Raw genomic sequence first — 14,808 nt, forward strand, 5'->3', positions numbered from 1 at the left:
AACCTTGTCTTGAACAAATTGTATATAGGGTGGGTCGGATCGGAGGGTTGAAAGTTCACTAGCCCTTCGAGCTGAGGTTATTGCAACCAAAAAGACTGTTTTGAGAGAGAGGAGTTTGAGGTCAGTGGTAGCCATGGGTTCAAATGGAGGCTTTGTAAGTGAGTTAAGGAGGACCTGTAGAGACCACTGTGGGAGAAGGGGTCGGTGGGTAGGTCGCATGTTACAAAGACCCTTTAAGAATCCTTTTAAGGTTGGATGTGAGAATAGTCGGGCCGATTTGGAGTGTGGAGGTTGGTGTGCAACAATCACAGAGATATAGGCCTTCAGTGTGAAGTAAGACAATCCACAGTGAAAGAGATGTAAAATGAAGGTAAGAAGAATCTTTAGAGAGACTGGTGAAGATATCAAGTTATTGGAGGTGGTGAAGGAAGAAAATGATTTCCATTTCTGAGTATAGAGGAATTGAGTTGACAGCTTTTCAGCTCTATCGAGGACAGCCTTTAAGGTGGGAGAATCCTCCATGCTGTAAGCTTGAGATATATTAAATCTGGATGGTGGATCACTCTGTTGTCTTGTGTCAGGAGGTGAGGAATGGATGGGAGGTGAAGATGGTCTGATGACATCTTCTTGAGCTGGGTGAACCAAGGCTCTCTGGGCCACCATGGTGAGATCAAGATTGCATCGGATTGAGACTGATGGGGTTTTATGATTGTTTGTTGGATTAGTGGAATCAGAGGGAACAGATATAAGATCAAGAAAGCATCTCCCTGAGAGTGAGTGCCTATTCCTGCTCTTGAACAGTACAGGATGCACTTTTGAGTTGTGGGGGGAGGTGAAAACATATATTGTAGAGGGATACCAGTGGTTGCACAGTTGGTCGGAAACTGTGTTGTCTAGTGATCATTTATGCATTGATGTGGTTAGCCTGCTGAGATGATCTGCTAACAAATTGTCCTGGGTAGCTACATGGACTGCCACGGGAAAAACGTGGTGGGTGTAGCACCATTCCCAAAGTCTTATTGCTAGATATAGAAGGGAGAGGGAGTTTGTGCCTCCCTGTTTGTTGACATAGAATGAAACAGCCATGTTGTCTGTGGTGAGTTGGATTGCTTGTCCAGAGAGCAAAGGTCGGAAGGCTCGAAAGGCCTTGATTATAGCTAACAGCTCTAGATAGTTTATATGAAGCTGTTTTTTCCCCTTATAAGTATAGGGTAAGGTAGGGGACAACTGGAATGGGGGTGCCCTCGGAGGGGCGGATTTGAACGGATACACTAAGATCATTAATTTCCATAGTAATTCTATACATTCTATCTAATAATATTTCTACATATCAAAAAGAAATATAAAGATTGAGCAAAAGGGAAAATCAAATTTGGATTGTTATATTATTGTTTTGATTATTGATTATTTAGCGGATATTCTTTATCCATTTTCATATATTTTTCTTTAATTTCTTATATACCATGGCACTTTTCTTTTTCCCCAGGGGATATATTTCAGTGTCTTCCGACTCCTTCCTTCTCTTTGCTTATCTTGCGGGGCATTATTTTTGTGTGTGTAAATAATGAGGAAATTCTTCTGGCCCCGTCTATGTTCCCCTTAATTTCCTCCTCCTCGCATTCCGCCCAATCTGATAATAAGTCAGTTGTGACTTCTAGGAGGTCTTCATTTTGAGTTTCTAGTATATTCTGTATTCTCAGAATATATAATGCATTCTCTATCGGATTTTGAATTGCTGATGTCTCATATTGGTTTTGTCGGATTTCTTAAATCCTTCTGAAATTCTGTTACTTTCTCCATTTTCTTTTGCTAATCTAGCTGTCTTCTGAATCACTGATGTCTCATATTGGCTTTGTCGGGTTTCCACTTAAGTCCTTCTGAAGTTCTATTACTTTCTTCTCCATTTTCTTTGCTGGTTTCGCTGTCTTCTGTATTTCTTGATTTTGCTGTGTTACCGCCTCTTTCATTTGACCCAGTTTTAAATTTATATCCTCCTGCCGTTTAGAAAGGTCTGACACTTTAATTTTCAAATCCGAAATATCCGACTTAACTTAGTAAAACTTCCTATCAAAATTGGCTGTCTGTTGGCTGAACATGATGCTCATGAGCTTCTTGAAATTTTCTTTCATTAATAAAGAAGAGTGGGTTTCTTGCATCAGTCTCAGTGGTGTAATTTCTGGTGCTGGACTTCCTCTCCCCACCTTAAGTTTTGCAGCCATTTTTATAAGAACCTTTATACGACAGTTCTTCAATATTCTCCACTGGTCTCTGCTTTTTCCCTTCTCCCTTCTTATGTAGATTTAATGAATCCAATACATTAATCTAATACAAACCTTACAGGCTGGAACGACTGGTGTACAGAGGGCTGCTTCCTCCATTGAGGGTGCCGATATCTGAAAATTTGCTGAGTTTTGTAAGTCTTTGCTGTTTTGCAAATCTTATGTAAGTTGCCCATAACTTCATCAATTTTGTCATTAAATAGTCCAGCTCCATTGAAGGGAAGGTCTTCGAGAAGGGTTTTTGTGTCATCAGAGACTCCAGTGGATCTGAAACATGCATGGTGGGGTAGGGCAATGGAAGTGACTATTGCTTTCGACGCTGCATCTGCTGTGTGGCTGGAAGATATGCACTGTTGTTTAGCTAGGTTTGAAGCTTCAAGATATATGTTTATAGCTTCTGACTTGGTATCATCAGGGGCTGCCTGGAGTATAGGGAGTACCTGATTCCAAAGTTGGCGCTTGTAGGCTCCCATGGCAGCTTGATAGTTCGCGACCCTCATAATGAAGGATGTGAGTGAATAGAGACATCTCCCTAAGATATCAAGTTTTCTCCCTCCTCTATTAGTTGGAGCCACAAAGGACTTGTTCTGGGCTTGAGACTGGTTGGATTCGACTATAATAGAGTCTAAGGCTTATTTTTGAGGTGGAGGTTCTTCTACTGCAAGCTCTACAGATTTAGCTATTAGAACCATTCGGCTATACGAAGTAAAGTCCTCTGAAGGGGACGGTGGGTGGTTTTCTGCCACATCAGAGTTTGGAGTGGGAAGATTAGAGGGTGATTCTTGAGAAGTGATTGAAGAAGGAGCATGATTGGAGGTAGAAGAAGTTGGTGAAGAGGAATGGTATAGTGGTTTTTATGGTAAGGGTTTTGAGGTCGGGGGCTGTTGTGTGGAAAGTGGATCAGACTCAGACTGAGGGGGGTGGACCTGTGTAAGTAGTAGTGGCTTCAACAGATGAGGGGTGATGTCGACTCAGAGGTTGAGATGTAGTTGGTATCGACCATCCCAGTGTCATGGAAGGTTTAGACCATTTAGCCGGCGGGTGGTTGGCATGTTCCGGATGGGATCTCAAGGCTGGTTTGACAGGTCGAGGTATTTGTCGATAAACTGTGCTTCTGGAAGGTCGGTCATTATGTCGATATCGAGGTGGAGATGTGGAGGGTGATGGAGAGCGCGTGGGTGGATATGTGATGGCATATCTTACACATTTAGGTTCATCATAGTAAAGGGTCTCCTCGATATTGTCTCCATGGGAATATGTTTCATAGTGTACGTGGTACGGGTCTTGGTAGTCATCTCTCCGATGGTATTGGGAGGGTTCTCTATAATATACACATCCTCTGTGTGGTTGTTCATATTCCACAGGAGAGAGGTGTCTGTTTTTTGCTTGATGTTTGCAAGGGGGTGATCTCAGCGCATAGTCGAGCTTGGAGATTAGTGGAGATACTGCCCACCCTGATAGTGCAGGGCTGGAATGGGCCGAGGCTGGGCTGGATGGAACATCCGCCACTGAGGGGCCAATACTCCGAGAGAGGCTATCAGCCAAAGCAATGGGCTGGCCTAGAGGCGGAGATGAGACATTGCCTAGATCTGAGACAGTCTCTGGAGTTTCTTGTGAAGATTCTTCTACGATCGGCGATGGTATGGTCATCTGAGGTGGATCTGGGTGAGTAGGTTGTGAAGATTTTCCTAGTTTTTTTAAATCTTAGTTTTGTCTCCTTTGATTGAGATGGGTCCTTTGATTTTGGATGCTATGATGTCAGCTTCAGTCTCGAAGACTTAGGATGGTCTTTTAACTTTGGAGAAAGTGTGGCTGGGCTCAAGATCGAGCGAAGTGAGTCTTGCCAAGAAGCCGGTGGAGAGCCTGATTCCATCTGTGGAGTGGGCAGATGAAGAGATGTCTCCCAATGGTCAGATCTGAGATGCTGTAATCTCAATTTGAGTGCCAGTTTAGTTACCTTTTTACACTCTGCACAGTTATGGGTTTGATGTTGTTCTCCTAGGCAAAAAAGGCAACAATCATGCCCATCAGAGAGCGGGATTTTGTTAGTGCAGAGCACACACCACTTGAAAGGCCTGGGGGGGCATAAAAGAAGCGAGGAAAATGAGGAAGCGAAGGGAGGGGAGGGGGGAAATAAATCGAGAAGGAAAGGAGAAAATGGGGGAAGAGGAAGAACTCACGAGAGAACACCAACTTAAGTAAAAATAGCTGAGAGGCACGAAGGAATAAAGCTTTCAAAAGCAAAAGTGGTGGCTGTAGCTCATTGAAAGGACTGACCTGAGTGGCGGCTAAAGGTACTGAGGAGGTTTCTGGCAGGTGGAGCATGCGCTCCACGGGGGAACGTCCCACTAATCACATGTTTTTAAGCTCTAGAAACTTCCGAGAGGTCCTGCGCAGGCGCAGTAATACCCAATTGTGTGCATTCACAGAGACCACAAAGAAGAAACAAAAGCTTCCTCACTTGATTTATTTGCTCTTCCTTACAATAAAGCCTTCGTTTCCCCCCCACTCCCTTCCTGCTGTGCACTGACAGCTTTGCTGATTGGCTCATTCTTTCAATGAAGGAGGCAGTTTCTGCCCTGGCATAGGCTCTGAAGTACAGTTTATGGTTTTTGTTATTCAGACAACAGACAATTGGCTTCTCACTATATATAAAGTGACTCTCGTGGGAAATGTGCACATTACATACTTTCAATTTTTTAATATTAAAACCATGATGTCGGTATAATGAAACTTGTGGAAACAATCGGCAGAAATTAATTTGCTAGTTAGCGGTAATATTGACTAAATACTAAACTTTGCAAATACATCTTTTTAAAGTTTATGTTTAAAGACAAATAAATTCCAAACCTAATGGGATCTCAGTATTTGTATAGAGCTAGCATTTACTTATTTCAGTGGCTTGGTTCCCAAGCAACCAGGCACAGGTTTGAAGCTTTTGAATGTAACCCTACCCTCAGCCACCTAGATGAAACCATCGCCACTGAATTTGCCTATGAATGGACACGTACAGGGACTGCATGGTTAGCTGGAAGCTGCCCTGGCTCGTCACTGTTCTGTAGAACCCAATAACTGCAGTTGCAATGCTAAGTGTTCTGCCTTTGAAAGAAATGCCATTAAAAGTGTTCACCTCAATCCAAAGTAAATTAATTGCCTCGGGACTCACTGAAAGCAACAGAACAAGTGAATTAAACCTGCCTTAAATCTCACTGAATTGCTTTGCATCAGAAATGATAGAATAAAGGTTAAATATTCTCTGTGTCAGTATTCTTTTAATCATCCTTGGTTTCCTCCCAAATCCAATTAAACTTTGCTTGATTTTACTGTAAATTTAGTATAATCGTTGCATGTTCACTGGAAGCATACAGATGGCAGAAGTAATATTATTCTCATAAATCGTTTGTCCTACACAGAAAATGCATCAATCTTAAAATTATTCCAGAAGCACATTCAGTGCATGCTTCTTCACAAACGTCACAACTAGTCTAACATAAAACCTTTCTCATCTTAAATTATCCAGTCTTTGGTTACTGGTAACAGTAGTTGGAAATGGTGAGGTAATATGAATTTTTCCATTTGAAAATACCATAAGAGGAGAGGGGTATTGAATTATAGAAGTTAACCTTAGAAAATTCAGCTTGGTATTAACTGAAAATTAAAATTACTAAACTATTATTTTTAGTTGTCACTTACCACTGTAAATAGGATAGCAGGTCTTTTACTGTTACAAACCTCTTTAACAGAGCTGGGCAACTGGCTCACCAGTTGTTGCTTATCATAACTTCCATCTGTTCCAGCCAGTATGAGACTGACACAGGGGGTGGGGACCTGCTTCTGATTAAAGATGAATAGGGTTGCACTGCAGAAATTCAACAAACATTAAGGTGTATCCAATAGAGAATTGTTATCCTTCTTATGTGCCTTCAAGTCAATTCTGACTTACGGCAGCCCTTTCCAGGATTTTCAACATATAGAATACTCAGAAGACATTTGACATTCCCTTCTGAGGGCACTCTGGGGATGTGCAGCGTACCCTAGGATCTTTTCCTATAAGGCTCTTTTCCTATAACTGAACATCTAACCCTTGGTTCTGCAGTCAGGTGCTCTGACTCACTGAGTTAATCCAGTTCAGGAGAACATAAACAGATATGTAAACTCCCTGAGTAAAAGTGTGAATAGCTGATGGCCAATAATTTTCCTCAGTCACCTTAGAATAGTCTTTTGAATATATGATACCTGGAGGCAAAATTATGTGAATACTGAGAGGAAAAGGAGTGAGTGGAAGTATCTCCTTTAGAACAAATACTTCAGGAATATTTTCTCTATTGCTAGAGTTAATAAACACCAATGCTCTGGATCCATTCCAGTTGGGCTTCAGGCCATGCCACGGTATGGAAATGGCATTGGTCGCCATGTTGGATGACCTGCTGGGGAAGGCTGACAGGGGCAAAATGTCTTTGTTAGTCCTCCTCGATATCTCAGCCACCTTCAATACCGTTGACCATGGTATTCTTCTGGGGAGGCTCTCTGAGTTGGGAATTGATGGTCTGGCACTTGCCCAGCTCCAATCCTTCTTGGACGACTGTCCTCAGAGAGTACAGCTTGGGGAGAGTGTTTCAGCCCCATGGAGCCTCAATTGTGAGGTTCTGCAGGGCTCGATTATCTCCCCAATGTAATCTTGAGATTAGATTATAATGTATGGATGAATTGGAAACTACCCTGTTTCCCCAAAAATAAGACCTAACCTGAAAATAAGCCCTAGTATAATTTTTCAGGATGCTCATAATATAAGCCCTACCCCAAAAATAAGCCCGAGTTAAGTGAAACCCCACCCTCCACCATTGTGCAGCATTGTGCAGCAACCAGAAGATGACATGACTCTAATATAAAACATCCCCTGAAAATAAGCCCTAATGTGTTTTTTGGAGAAAAAATTAACATAAAAACCCCTCACTTCTCTCTCTCTCCCATCATGAACAGGCTTTGCATTAAAGATAGCAAGGTTGATAACAAGTTGCAGAAAAATACCATGAACTGTAGTCAGGGAAAACAAAATGGAAAGGGAAAAAAAGAGAAAATACTAATTCCTCCTCTTTGCCTGCCCACCACTTCTGTCTGTCTAACCTAAAGTTAACATTAGAGGGTGACTGTATGGGGTTTTGTTTGGTCTGCTGCAGGGAGGGGCTATCTCCTTTTGCTGGCAATTTCACTAACCCACAACCTCATAAAAAGGGACTTTTAAGGTGGTGGACCAAATAGGGTCAAATTGAGGTGCATATTCCATGTTGATGCAAAGAACACACCACATGGCATACTGGATCTCTTCCTGACCTCAAGTGGCTTATCAAGACCCCATGCTACGTTTCCCTTATTATTCCTATGTTCTGCCCCCTGTTGAAAGGGGATCCAGCTTCAAGTCACACATAGTATTCCCATGTGTTGGCCAACATAAAGACTTAAGGACTGTCATTAAAAATCACGAGAATAAATGCTCTGTTTTTAAAACAATTTATTGACAAGAACAGGAAAGACAGGCACTCCAAAAATACAGAGAAAGTGCTCTCATGGGGAGCTCGGCTCTTCAAAGCACTCAAGTGTGTGAGGTACACTCCACTCATTAGGACTCAACACCGTGGACCACTTCAGGTCTAGATCACTAACAAAACTGTGCTCTGCAGTTTTCTAATGCTATAGGAAAAATGCTGGGAGACTTTAATGATGTCAAAAAACAATGATTTAATGGACTGACTTCCAATTGTTGCTCAATCACTCTTTGTCTATGAAACTGCTACACACATAACTACATGTATATATTGTGCCTAAATTCTACAGTGGCCTCTTTTCCTAAAGGCACTAGCTATAAATTAAAAAGAGAAAACAAAAATACAACAGAGTCAAGGCAACTCTTAAAAACAATACATTGGTTGTATGGATGTCCATTTTTGTTTCAACATACATTCATGCTTTAACTGTACAACTTGAAAATAATAAAAGAATCACCATATTTGGCATCACAACTGATAAGATGAGACATGCAGAGAAGACACAGTTAAAAAAAATTCAGTGCATCATTTGTCAGAATGAAGCAGTTCTTAATGTTCTGTAATTATTACATTCGTAGTACAAGGCAAAACACCCCCCAGATAAACGTTTCTTCGGCATTATTTATCTGCTTTTCCATACCTTTTCCATGATCTTTGGATAGTAAAGTCTATGTTTGTGGTATATGAAATTAAATTGCAATGCAATATGTTTAATAGTCTTCATAGTACAGTATGGCAATAAGATAAGGATTGTCTGGAATTACTGTTCAATTTCAAGGCTGTCCATCTTTAAATCAGGTGGTTTAAAGCTGATCACTTCTTCGTACGTAAGTTCTTTAAAGGAAAGATAGAGAGGAGGAGAAATCAACGTTGATGTGAAATATCTTAATGTTAGATATTAACAGTTTAGATCTGGGTCAACCTCTGAAGGCATAAACAAACTCCATGAACTCAAAAAGAACAAAGATACTGATATAGGGAGAGGATGTCACAAGCTCTGTGGTGGAGCGCATTTCTACACGCAGAAAGAAAAACATTTAAATTCCCACTATCTATAGGCAGAAATTCTGCCTGAAGCTTTAGAGAGCATCCACCAGTCAAGGTTGACAGTGCAGGGTCAGATGGACCCATGGTTTAACCTGGTCTAAAGCAGCGTCCTATGTTCATGTATTCAAAGAAAACAGATCTCCCCCCCGCCAAACGCATAAGGTATGAATGTTTTCTAATTTCATTTGTTTAATTCATCAAGGGACTTAGACCAGGCTGATCACAAGGAAAGTAAAGTAGCTACCACAGGGCGCAAACATTGAGAGAGAACAGCTTGATGATGAGTTGCTGAAAAAAAGAACTTCCGTTATGCTATTCAGCTAGAATCCGAGCAGGAACACATTTCTCACAGTGTATGTGTTTATTGTTTTTAAATATGTTTCAGATGCCATACTACCTTCCCATTGTGAAAGTGCTGTCTCATTGGTTAAGTGGAAAGAAGATCTAGCTGCAATCTGGTTGGCTTTTTCCATGGAATGGGAAGAACTGCCAACTGCCTTCTGCCTGAGGTTGCTCTGCAAGGGATGGCTCGTCCCTAACTTCCTTCTGCCAGTAACTACATATGTAAGGACATGATGAGCTGGCTACTGCGCTATTTTAAAAAAGGCATGGCTAAAGAACACTGTATATGCAACTTTCTCTCAAACTGAAGATGACCTCCCCAATTTTATGTGAGAGATGTCTCATAACATAGACTGAAGGCCACTTGAGACTGTATGGTTCTCTTCCTAGACAGCACCACACTGTAAGAATAAGCAATGAAAGGCTTGTATGTTCTGCCTTCTGTGCAGGAATATTAACCTTAAGATCTGAGATAGGAAATATTTCTTTGATGGGCAATCTCCAGAATCCCACGGGCAGCATGGTAAGGGCCATGCTAGCTGTTGGGAGTCTGAAAGTTACATCCCCAAATAAAATAAAATAAAACATTTTCCATCTTTGTTGAAGACTATGCTTATATTCCAATCTCCATCTTAAAAGTTGAGGGTTGTTTCCATTGCTTCTTTCAATAGTCACACATCCAAGCCCTGACTGAGGTGAAACCCAATTCCTTCAATCAGATCAAGTGACTCTCATTTCACCAATATTCCTGAACATCTAAAATAGCCCTAGTGGACTGTGGCTTTTGGTTTAGATAAAGAGACTGGTTTCTCTTAAATGCTTTCAAAAATGGCTTTTTTCTTCTATATATTTCAAAATAAAGCTAAGGGGAAAAACCCCTCAAAGGCATAGAGAGCTACTGAGGTAAGTCAGGCAAAGAAGTTTCAGTTTGCTGTATTGCTCTTTAGTCCTTACAGTGGAATCAAGAGATTCTTTTTTTTAAGTCATAAAATCCTTCTCTCTCTCTGCCTTCTACAATTTTTTAGAAGACTCCACAAAGCTGATGAATAAATGGCAATTGCACAAGTCTTTACAGAAAAGTCTTATGTAAGACTGCCTAGGCACTCAATTATTCACTGGACGGAATGAAAGCATGTATATTCTCTTGAACATAGCAGCTGAAATATTAACTCTGCTGCTGTTTGGAGAGAAAAAATGAACATCTAGATGTGTCTCTCTGTACTCACTGAAATTAAATACCACAACAAGAGTTCAAGACACAACCTTTGGATTTCCCCAATCTCTCTTTGAGAGGGGAAAAAGCACATTCTGTTAGAATATATTTTCTAAGGCTGCATGAAATTTCACTAGCAGTCATGAAATACAGAACTACAAGCACGGCTTCCATGATGTACTTATATGCGTTTAAAACAGAGTATGGACAAAAATGTAATGGGGTCATAGTGTAGAAAAGCAAGTAGAGCTCTAGATCATGGCTTTCAAAATATGTGGGCATCTGCTTTCTGGACATCAGGTCAAAAGTAAAACCCCATTAAATTTCAATCTAAACTCTATTTTTCAAGTGCAGTTAAGTTGGTCATGAAACTGGAGCTTACAGTTCTGTACACTAAATTTTTCTTTTTAACCCACAGTAATTGAAAAGTCAGGCACAAAACATATTTATTTATTAAATTTATACCCCGCCCATCTAGACCGAAGTCTACTCTATTAAAAAAAAACTTGTTTACATTGAAAAAAACTGGGAAAACCCCTTAATATTAACTGTGCTTTCAGATTTCATTTGTCTGCATAGCCATTCTAAGGAAGCCATGGAACATGGAAAGAAAAGAAAGAATTGAATAGGCACAAACTGGTGGTTCGGCGGTTCATGCCAGTTCATTTAGTGGCCAAACTGGAGTTCAGTGCTTCAAAGCCCCACCTCCTCTGCCAGGCAGTGCCTGGGGGTGGCGGGGCAGGGAAGACAGGCTGCTGCCTCCAAGTGGGTGCCCACCAGAGGAGATGGGGCTTTGAAGTGCCAAACAACTATTTGGTTTGTGCCCATCTTTAAATGAGGACTTGATGTCTCACACCAGAGCAAATGACAGGCACGGAAAACCTCAGATCATTGAAAATGTAGTCATAATTCATACTGGACAAGATATGTTTATGCACGTAGGTGAGAAAGATAGTACATTTCCATCGGCGAATGTAGAAAAATAAGAGAACAATATATTGGTGGAGATCCTTTTAGTTGAACCTGCTGGTGTAACACCAGTAGTAGCACTTTCAGGACTGAACTGCTATTAAGTCAGCACAGGCATTTCCTATTGTACACCAACTGCATGACTCTGTATGGCACAGGAAAGACGTACTATGACTGTTCCACTAGCAATTCATCACTGAAATGTCCAGTAAGATTTCAGCCACTATTATTTTTTCCTTCTCAACTGTTTTTTTCACTTGTTAATCCTACATGAATTTACAATAAAAGCAAGGAACAGGAAGGCACAACATGTCTCGAAAACTAATCAAAAAATTAAAAGTATAACCAATTTACAAAATTGCTTTCATATTTATAAATATTCAGGGTGGCATTTCAGGACACAGACTGTTCGAGTTCTACTCACCTTCAAAGTCAGTTTGGAGCAAGATATTTTAATACATTTCCTAAAAACCTTCACATGTTGTTGCTTTGTCTAAGATCAGGATGAGACCAACAGCTTGCATAAGAGGCACTGGGAACTAGTGGTCCTCTAAATAATCTTGGACTACAACATCTATCATACCTGAGACTACTCTACTACCTGAGGCTGACGCATACTGTAGTCTAGCAACATCTGAAAGGCAGCCATCCCAAGAATTTTTCTCCCTTAATACTCCGCATTACTCTGTATACATCTGCAGCTACATGACCACCAGACTTGATCTGTGGCCTATTCTCAGGTATGTACGATGGCCCTTGTTGATCTTTCCAGCACAGGTCGAAATTCCAACAATGCAGCTATTAAAATGATTTTTTAAAAACTTTTCTCTCCCCTTTTTTTACTTTACCTTTCAAGTCCATTAAAAGCAATCCCTTACCTTTCCATTCATCTATAACCCGTTCTTTGTTCTCTATTGACTCATCATATGGGTCTGCTTCAGGTTCATCATCGGGGTCATGATACTGTACAAAGTAAGGGTGTGCAAGTGCTTCTGCAGCAGTTATTCTTTTATCGCTGTCCAAGATAAGCATTTTCTCAAGCAGGTCAACGGCTAAAAGGGATTTATTTTAAAAATAAAAGTTGAAGTTGCTGATCCATTTTACCTTAAGCAAAGAAAAGCCTAATTTGGACTTCAAAGTAACATTTTCACATGCCTTCCCAACCAACATCAAGGCAGTAATATACTTCTTTTTCAGGATCTCATGGGGCGGGGAAGGAAAAGGAATCAGAGCATAACCAACATGTTTATTTAGCACCATATAATGCAATATACTTATTATTCAGGAATAAGTTTCCAAGTAAAAAATGCATGCAGCCAACAATCACTCACACACACCGCTAAATTTCATGGTTTCCCCCTTCAGAATACAGACAAGGCAGGCTGAATGGGCAAGATTTTGCCCTCATTTTATGAGTATTTTGAAGAAATTAAATAATGATTTGTACACACATTTCTTTCACACTTGATGCTCTTATGTATTTCTAACATTTATAGACAGCCATTTGTCCACAAGGAATCCCAGGCTGGTTAGAGTACATAATGTTATAAAAACAAATAATAATACTAAAAACAAAATAAGAGGTATCTTTACAAGGCAAACAGCCATCAAACGTCAATACAGTGGTGCCTCGCTTAACGACGTTAATTCATTCCAGCGAAATCGATGTAGAGCGAAAACGTCGTAAAGCAAAATAAAAAAGCCCACTGAAACGCATTGAAAACCGTTCAATGCGTTCCAATGGGCTGAAAAGCTCACCGTCCAGCGAAGATCCTTCATAGGGGCGGCCATTTTTGCTGCTTGTAAAGCGAGGAATCCGTCCAAAAAAACAGCGGGGAGCCATTTTGAGCACCCAGTGGCCATTTTGAAAACCCGATGATCAGCTGTTTTGATTGTTGTAGTGCGAAGAATCAGTTCCCGGAGCAGGGAACTGATCTTCGCAAAGTGAAACAAACCCATTTAAAACATCGTTTTGCGGTTGCAATTGCGATTGCAAAGACATCGTCGTGAAGCGGATTCGTCATTATACGGGGTAATCGTTAAGTGGGGCACGACTGTACAAAGAATGTTTGCACTGATGAGGCAGCATAGAAATCAAAATTATTGTTGTGTTGTTATTAGTTCTGTATTTCCTCATCAGTGCAAACACTTGCTGTATTGTTAGGGTTGCCAGATGTCAGGCAAAAGGAGGACATGTCCTCCTTTTTAACCTAATGTCCTCCGTCAGGCAGGCAAAGATAAAAACCTTTAAAATGTCAGGCTTTTGTATATTTTATGTTATAATTTTGGATGGGGGGGAGAGGTGGAAGGACCCCCTTCCCCCTGGCTTTCCCCGTCCCCACCTGCCCGCCCATCCCCGGTATTTTGAAAAAAAGCCTTCATTGAATTTATTTTTAATTTTTAACATGACTGTTTCTTGGTCGGTTCACTAAGAGACATTTATTGGCAGCTATTGTAATAAAATTGTATTGATTGTGGGTTTAATCTGGAATGATTCAAATGAAACATTCAATATGTCCTCCTTTGTCCTCCTTTTTGTCTTTCTATGTCCTCCTTTTAGTACCCGTGCATCTGGCAACCCTATGTATTGTCATCTTCTTTTTTCTCTTCTTCCACATGCACATATTTTTAAAACAGAATTTTGACCCAGGGGTTTTAAACAAGGCTAATTTGATCCTGAAAACCAAGCAAAGTTAGCATCAACTGTCTTTTCCTTGGAAGGGCATTCCAAAGCCAAGGACCCAGAATTTAGAAGGCCCTGTTCTTTGTAAATGTACAACGTATTAATTTCACAAATGATATCTGCATATGGGCCTCAAGGTAACGAAAGGCACATTCAGCCGGCCCTAACAGCAAATTGGGAGCCAATGTAATTCCTTAAAAATCAGTACAACAGAGTTTCATCTAGATCAATCAGGGTGGATAAAATGTGACCTAAAGGCCTTACGCGGCCCCTCAGCCTCTGGTCCCTGCAGGCCCCACACTCCCAATTTTTGAAAATAAAAGTATAAAACAGGTTTTGCTTAGAAAGTCCCTTGCCTCCTCTAGAAAATGTGGGGGACAATGTTGCCATGTTTTCAGAGCCCCAAATACTCTGGGAGGGACCATAGCATAGGCATCCTTCAGTCTCGAGAGACTATGGGAGGGACCATGTTCAATAAAAACTGCATTTTGCCCACTAGATGGTGCACAGGGCCTTTTTCAGACCTTCTCAAATACAGAATCTCAAAAATTCTTACCTAAGGGGTTAGCACCACGAAATACTGCCTTCAAATCCTGTTGTGGCATGTGGGGTAGAGATTCTATGTACTTTCTGGCCTAAAATGAAAGAAGGCATAGATATAATTTTAAGTTTGTAGTAAAAAAATATTGAGCTGTGGAACATGAACACACATGTATATCTAGACGTAAGAAT

General features: G+C 40.8%; 1 protein-coding gene across 3 annotated transcripts in view; it reads right to left on the bottom strand.

The window, feature by feature from the left end:
- Positions 1–7,771: 7,771 nt before the first annotated feature.
- LOC110089644 (mitogen-activated protein kinase 11) overlaps positions 7,772–14,808 on the bottom strand; it is a 67,819-nt gene continuing 60,782 nt past the window's right edge. For all 3 annotated transcript variants that reach the window (XM_078376763.1, XM_073000576.2, XM_073000574.2), the window contains 3 exons: positions 14,633–14,711; positions 12,272–12,445; positions 7,772–8,656 (listed from right to left, as the gene is read on the bottom strand). In XM_078376763.1, the coding sequence (XP_078232889.1) occupies positions 8,583–8,656; positions 12,272–12,445; positions 14,633–14,711 (327 nt within the window). In that variant the 3' untranslated portion in view covers positions 7,772–8,582. The remainder of the gene's footprint in view (positions 8,657–12,271; positions 12,446–14,632; positions 14,712–14,808) is intronic.

This window comes from Pogona vitticeps, chromosome 5 (genome assembly GCF_051106095.1).
Source record: "Pogona vitticeps strain Pit_001003342236 chromosome 5, PviZW2.1, whole genome shotgun sequence".
NCBI classification, from domain to species: Eukaryota; Metazoa; Chordata; class Lepidosauria; order Squamata; family Agamidae; genus Pogona; species Pogona vitticeps.